Below are 7,091 nucleotides of genomic sequence, written 5' to 3'. Positions count from 1 at the left end.
TTCAGAAGGAAGAGACAGATTCCAATCTCATACCACATACACATGATGTGCTGAAAACTATTGTACGTGATGACACAAACTCTCACCAGCACATCATCATTTTATAACATGAGCTCAAATCATTTGTACTTAGGAACTTCACTCGTCATGTGAACACGGAAAATTCTGACCTAAGTCAGTGATCTGTCAGCACAAACCTACAACAGGAGGTGGCTCGGGGGAGCCATCCTGCACTGAGGTGAGGGGTCCTGTGCAGCAACAGCAGGGCAGCCTGACAAAGGCAATGCCTCAGGGCAGTGACAACAGTCAGCAGCCAGGGATACTCTTCACATCCTAGCAGCAAGAGACACATGAGCAGGGCTGGGAATGTACAGATGGGACATCTAAGGGACCCTGTGACTGAAAATAGAGAACCCAGGAAGTTTCTTTATCTCTGAGCAGATGACATTCACATCCCGCACCTTAAACAGAATGGATTTTAAAATGTTATATGATAAAATTCTACAGTGAAAATTAGCAAACAGCAGATAAAAGCAATATGCAGATGAATTACTGAGAAATTAAAAAGGAGTGATGTGACCAAAACAAAAGTATATACCATATGATTGCATTTCAGTTCATAAACAAGAAAAGAGATCTATAAAATTAAAAATCAAGTCAGTGGCTAAATAACCAGACAGTAGGAGAGAAGAGTGAGCACACAGGGTGTCTGGGGTGTACTGGGGGCTGGAACTTCTACTCAGGATCTGCTCTGCAGATAAAATTTTCATTCAGTTGGTGATTAATCTGCCCGATCACAATAGTCTTGCCTTCCTTGATGTGTACTAAATAGCAATCTTTATTTGACACACACACACACAAGAAATATGGTCCTCTATGAAAGCCAAACTAGGTTTTTCAAGTGTGCATTAATGGGTCAAAGATTTTAAAAATCCAAAAAGTCACACAATGGAATTTTATGCAAACTTTAAAATACAATTTTTTAAAAATATGTATGAAGTCTATAAATATAAAATGGGCCTGTAAAAGTCTTCAATAAAGTGGTTGGGACACTGAAATTCTTACCATTTCTTCCTCAGTGTCTATGTAGAGCAGCTGAGAGTTGTTACTCTGACAGGCCATGACGCTCTCCTTCCAGGTTTTTTTTTCAGCGCTAAAGTAATAGCAGTTGTTGGAGTACTTAAACCACCCCTTTGGACAAGGGCCACAATGACATGCTGAAGGGAGATTATGAATTATTACCTAAAACTATTTGTGTTAATAAAATAAGACATATCGTATACATGCTAAGATATGAACATGCATGTACATAACACATGCACAAGCCTCACTACTGGTGCATACAACACACACTCACAGAGAAAGGGCAGCTTCTCATGCTATAATTTAGGTGCCCATATGATCCAAACTCTCACAAAAAAAAATTATCCACTGTGTATGTCCTAACACAGAGTAAATAAAGTCATTTTTCACAGTGAAATTTTTTATACATTTAATAGCAGCAGGACATGAGCCAATTGCCGACATGGGTGTGGAAGTTTTAAGTAAAATTTCTTCCTTTTGTTTGATATGAGGAACCCCTCCTGTCCTCATTATTCATGAACATTTATTTTTTGATTTTATGGTGTGTGTTCTAACAGAAAATTTATTACCATTATTACCTAGTCTAACTTATATACATAATATAAACTGTAGTAACATCAGAATTTTGGAAATCTTTGTGTACCTTTCTGGATATTTGTTGTTGTGGAGGAATCATTCTTTTGTGGATTTTTAGTAGGAGCTAGAAAAAACAAAAAAATTCTTATAATAATTGATAGTGTTCTAAGTAAATTATAATCATATATTTCTAAGTTAGAAATGTTGTATTTTGGTAGATTTATACTAATAATCTATAATAAAGTTGACTTTCCCTGACAATTAATAAAATAATAAATCTTTGAGGAAAATATCACAGAAATTGAGTCAAATTTCACCATCTCTTATAGTATGTAGTCACCAAATTTCAAATATCTTTTCAAAGTTTTCAATAGAGTATTTCAGTCTCCTAAAGTGTGACTTTGAATCATGATATCTAAATGTACACAAAATAATTTCTAGTATCATTCAGTATTTTTGTACATTTGAGAAGCTGAGATTAACCATTCAACATTTAATTAAACAGATGCATTAACATAATAATTCTATTCCTTAAAATTATGAAATATTTAAAAGCACCGACAATCATTATGTGTAAACCTCCCAATTACCTTTCATAAATTTACCTACGGGTATAAAGCCACATGGGCACAATAGTGCCTATCAAGACAAGGCAGGTGAGTCCCAAGATCCCAGCAATGAGCTTCTCTGTAGGTGCTGCTAAGCCTGCAGGGAGAGAAATGGAAACGCTGAGAAAGGACAGATGGAGGCAGTTGCTCATTTTGCACACATCAAAATCTACATGCACAGGGAGTCATATGTAAATTTGACTCAAGACCTCTATCTCCCACTGGAATCTTCCCCCCAGATTATACCATTGCTTTTTTTTAGTAAACAAAACAACCATGAATTATTATTTGTCAACAATTGTAAATTATAACAATACCTGGAAAAAATAGCCATCAGAGTCCCTCTAGAATACCATATTCCAATACCAAATTCTCAGCCTCACAAATGAAAAACATGTCAGTTTATTCCCTATTCTTTGTGGACCTCCACCCCTCTGCATCTCCCAGAACAGTTGTGTTGATTGTATACTAAATACTTTACCTTTGAGGTGACAGGACTTGCCATTCTCCTGAGGATCCCGAACAGCATTGTGAAGACTTAATTCTGCGTAGGTTACTCCCTGCTCTGTTCCAGTAGTGGAGATTTTACTCTTTTTAGGTTTCACTTGCGGCCTTTTTGAGACCTTTGCCAGCTTCAGCTCTGCATAGGTGACTCTTTGCTGGTTCATCTCTGCTGATCTGTAAAGTCAGGGACTGCACTCTGTGATAAATGCTTCTCAGTCTTTAATAAATGGTGCATAGGACCAGATCACTGTGGGCGGAGTGTGAGTTGAGTGATAGACTCATTTTGCAGTTGAACAACACACATGTCTGGTCTAAACATGTCTAGTTAAAACTTCCAGAAGATCCCATAACAATCCAAGTTAATGAAGGTTGCCTTAGTTCTACAACTAATTGAATCAATAAAAAAAAATTCAAAATTTTAGTAATAAATAGACTCTGTAATGTGGGGGATGTAGAATTAATTCTGACTTTGATACTAAGTATCATGTTTTAATTTTAACTCAATAAAAAAAAAGGGATCAAAATAAAAATTTATGTAGAGTCTTTCAACTCAGATTTAGTTTAGTAATCTAAAATGGAAATAGGAATATCTAAGACATAATACATGTAGATCATGATAATCTGAATTTTGTGAGCTGTCAATAATAATACATTCCTTATTTAAATTATTATGTTGATACAACCAACAAGTTTTTTTCTATTTCATAACATTTATATCATGTAATCTCATTAATTAGACAGTAGTTTGTTTTATTAGCATGATATTCCTTGTACAATACTTTGATTATTTTTAAGCATTTTGTATACTTTTAAATTCAAAAGCATTTTATGGAAGCAGTCTCATCCTGATTTCTATTAACATTAAAACTTTTTATATTGACTCTAAGAATATAGATGAGAAATTACCTTTGAACTTCATGATGAAATGAATTCATTTTAAGAGTCTAATTTTAAAGATTGAGCTAAATGCCTAAACTATATAGAATTATACCTGTATTGATTATGAATTCCAAAATAAACTCTTCTTTGCCATGATCTGATGAAATTAGAAGTTAAATTGCATTGATTTAAACTCTAATATGCACAGATATTATATACTTGACTAATTCTCCACTGGAAAGAATTCAAATATTTTGAGAAATCCTCAAAATATTTTGTTTTCCTCTTCTCTTTTACCTGAGTTATTCAAATAAAGACACCAATCTTCTTTCTGATTTGATTGCATAGGAATTATATATCAGTTGCCTCACTTCTAACCTTCATAAACTTCCAATAAAGAGACAGACCAGCAGAGAGAGGAGAGGAGCAACACATACCTTCTGTTGGCTAGGAAATTGTGCATCCTTGAGTGAAGGAGGAGACACCTCCACACTGATTTTCACAGGGACTAGCCCACAGAGCACCCTACCAGCAGTGCAAGAGGGTTCCCTCTTCTCCACATCCTCACCAGCACTTGTTCTGATCTGTGATCTGTGATTTAGAACTGCCTTGTGAAGTTTCAGAGTGAAGCAAGAGTGGAAAAAGTAGAATTCTCATGAATGTGTCACTAGCAGTTTGGACAGGAAATTGTTACACTTTGGCTATTTTGAAGACAGTTCACCTCATCACACACCTGCAGACTATAGGAGATTTTGGGTTTATAGTTGTCATTTACTTTTTCCATTTTCAAATGTGTCTGAAATGTATCAGTAAACAAAAAGAGTTGAACTCCCATGATTGTAACTTGTTTCCAAAGCAATCATAAATGCTGAAAACTTAGACTTGGTTAAGACCTTCTTAGATGTTTAACTTCTACTATAAAACAAGATTCATAAATCTTCACATTATATACTTTTCCCCTATGTCCTTATTATATCATTCATATTAAAATGGGAAAAATAATATTATCATTCCATTACCAATGGGTGTTTAGTGATGTTTGTCACTGATTATTCCAAAAAATCACTACATTTCCAAATTTTCTATGACTATAACAAAAATCAATACCAACTTATCTTCCCAACATCTCTTCCCTAGTCTGAAAGTTCCTGCAATCTATTTTTTCTTCATAAATAATTTATTTAGATTTCCACTGATAAAAACAATATTAAACCATATCATCAATCCAGGGACTGAAATATTACCACCATTCATTCATTCATTCATTCATTCATTCTCCAATTATAATTGTGTTTTAATAGGAATATTTGTTGTGAATGATAAAAACATAAGTGTATTTATTAAGGGAATTACAAAGGTAACTTTCAAAAATCTCACTGAACCAAAAATTGGGGAGAGTAGAAAAAAATAGACTTTTAAAACAGAAATTGAAGGCATATGACAAAATGATCATTATCACAGAAATGCAAATCAAGACCACAAGGAGACACCACCTCATATCTGTGAGAGATCTATATCAAAAAAAAAAAAGTAGAAACAAGTGCTGATGAGGATGAAATCTACGGACAAACAATATAAAGTCTCAAAAATTACTCAAAATAATACAAGTGACTATAACTTACTCTTTATGATATATATAGAAATAGTCATACAGGGGTCTGTGTATGCATACATATATATGTGTGTATATATATATATACACATATATATATATGTATATACACACAAACATAGGTATGCATATATAATTTGTGACTGTTTCTAGTTGTGAGAATATCCAGTGACCTAAGAAAAGTGGATGAATTGGAACTCAGTAAGAAGCAAAGAATACCCTTTTCAAGTTAAGTCTCAGCGCTATCAAACTATCACAGCTGCGGCCAGAGTTCCATTCCCCAGCCATGGAGCTGACCCGCATGGTACAGCAGACCTCTCTTTCTCACCCACTGCTCCCCTCAGCAGTGTGTTTCAATAGATCCACCTGTTCTGCTCCCTACTCTTTCTCAAGTGAATCTTCTCACCCCTACTCTTCTGGCCTATACCACAGTTCTTACATGCATAAATATAAGAAAAATAATTTTTCTAAGATTTTGTTTTTAATCATTTATGTACTTCTTACTTAATATAGTGTATTTTAATAATTATTTTCTAAAAAAATTAAGGTGATGGAACTTAAGCATAGGTTTTCAGGATAAATAAATGGATTTAATGAGTGCTTATGTGGCTAGAATTGCTTTCCTTACTTTTTCAATTAATTAATTAATTAACTTTTTTTAATATTTTTTTATATAATTCCTACATCATTTTTCATTTTTGCACAATGTATGCATTTTCATTTTGCAAATGCATTTTCAAATGCAAATGTATGCATTTAATATTCCCCATGCAATTGCACCCCCCCTTATTTTGACCCTAGTCCTTCCTCTCCCTGCCCCTCCCCCCCCATAGTGTGTCTCTGGTTTATAGTTGCTTGTTTATTTTGATTTTTACTTTGTATTAATCAGTCTTTTTCCTGGTCCCTTATTTAGCTTTTCTGGTCTATTGTGGGGGGGATGGGGAGATGTGAAAGAATATACCAGAGACAGAGGGAGAAGAAAAAGGTATTCACAGGCTTTGTAACTTGGGGTGCCAGTTTGCATGTACTGAAATACCTGGTATTCGGCACTGGACATTGTCACAGAAACATGTCCAGGTTTCTGCTTTCTGTGTTCCTGGAGATGGGCTGGTTTTTCTGGTCATGGTGGTCTTATGGTTTTGTCCCCAAGGCAGGCTTATCCATCCCCTTAGCTGTTCAAGGCTCCCTATCTGCCTGCTGGGCCAGGAGCAGGGGTTTAGTTTTTAACTTCACTAAATTATACCCTGATGCTCTTCAAGTGTTTTTCAAAGTATTTACAGATAACTGTAAATTATATTTATAAGACTCTTTTTCATCATATTGTGTAAGAAAGAAATCTGAGCCAAAAAAGTCATGTAATGAAGTCATGGGGTTAATAGCATACAGTTAGAGTTACATTCGGATGATCTGGTTTCATAGTTCATGTCCTAAACTTTTTAAAATTATTTTTTGTATTTGTTTTCTTATATTGTCATTCATTTTTGGACTGTATTTGCTTTCTCCCTTCAGGTACAGTCCTCATAGTTCTCCCATCACCACACCCTTGGGCCCCACTATGGTCTCTGTTCTCTTCCCTCCCCAGTTGAGACCCCTCTTCTCTCCCACCCCACTGTGTGCCTCTGGTCTATGCCCTGACTTCATACCAAGATGTTTCCTCCCCATTTGTATGGTGATCCAGTTCCCTGGGGAGAGCACATGTATGACTGTAGTAGCACACAAGGCAACCTCATAAGAATTTTTAGCACAGAGGAAATAATTACCTAGATGGGATATGAAGGAACTACTATTATTCTCAATTTTCCAGCTTTTTTCTTTTCACAAATGCATCT

At 35.1% G+C, this 7,091-nt stretch overlaps 1 protein-coding gene across 1 annotated transcript; it reads right to left on the bottom strand.

The window, feature by feature from the left end:
• Positions 1-383: 383 nt before the first annotated feature.
• Positions 384-2,935, bottom strand: LOC119246995 (NKG2-A/NKG2-B type II integral membrane protein-like). Its single transcript, XM_054696771.1, has 5 exons — positions 2,749-2,935; positions 2,269-2,364; positions 1,727-1,783; positions 1,066-1,217; positions 384-461 (listed from the first exon to the last, which is right to left on the bottom strand). Exons 1-5 carry the CDS (start codon positions 2,933-2,935, stop codon positions 384-386), a joined length of 570 nt encoding a protein of 189 aa, XP_054552746.1.
• Between the last annotated feature and the right edge of the window lie 4,156 nt (positions 2,936-7,091).

The sequence above is a fragment of the Talpa occidentalis genome, unplaced genomic scaffold (assembly GCF_014898055.3).
Source record: "Talpa occidentalis isolate TD23 unplaced genomic scaffold, MPIMG_talOcc4v2.1 talOcc4.16, whole genome shotgun sequence".
Classification (NCBI taxonomy): Eukaryota; Metazoa; Chordata; class Mammalia; order Eulipotyphla; family Talpidae; genus Talpa; species Talpa occidentalis.
This window is presented reverse-complemented; position numbering and strand designations above follow the sequence as displayed.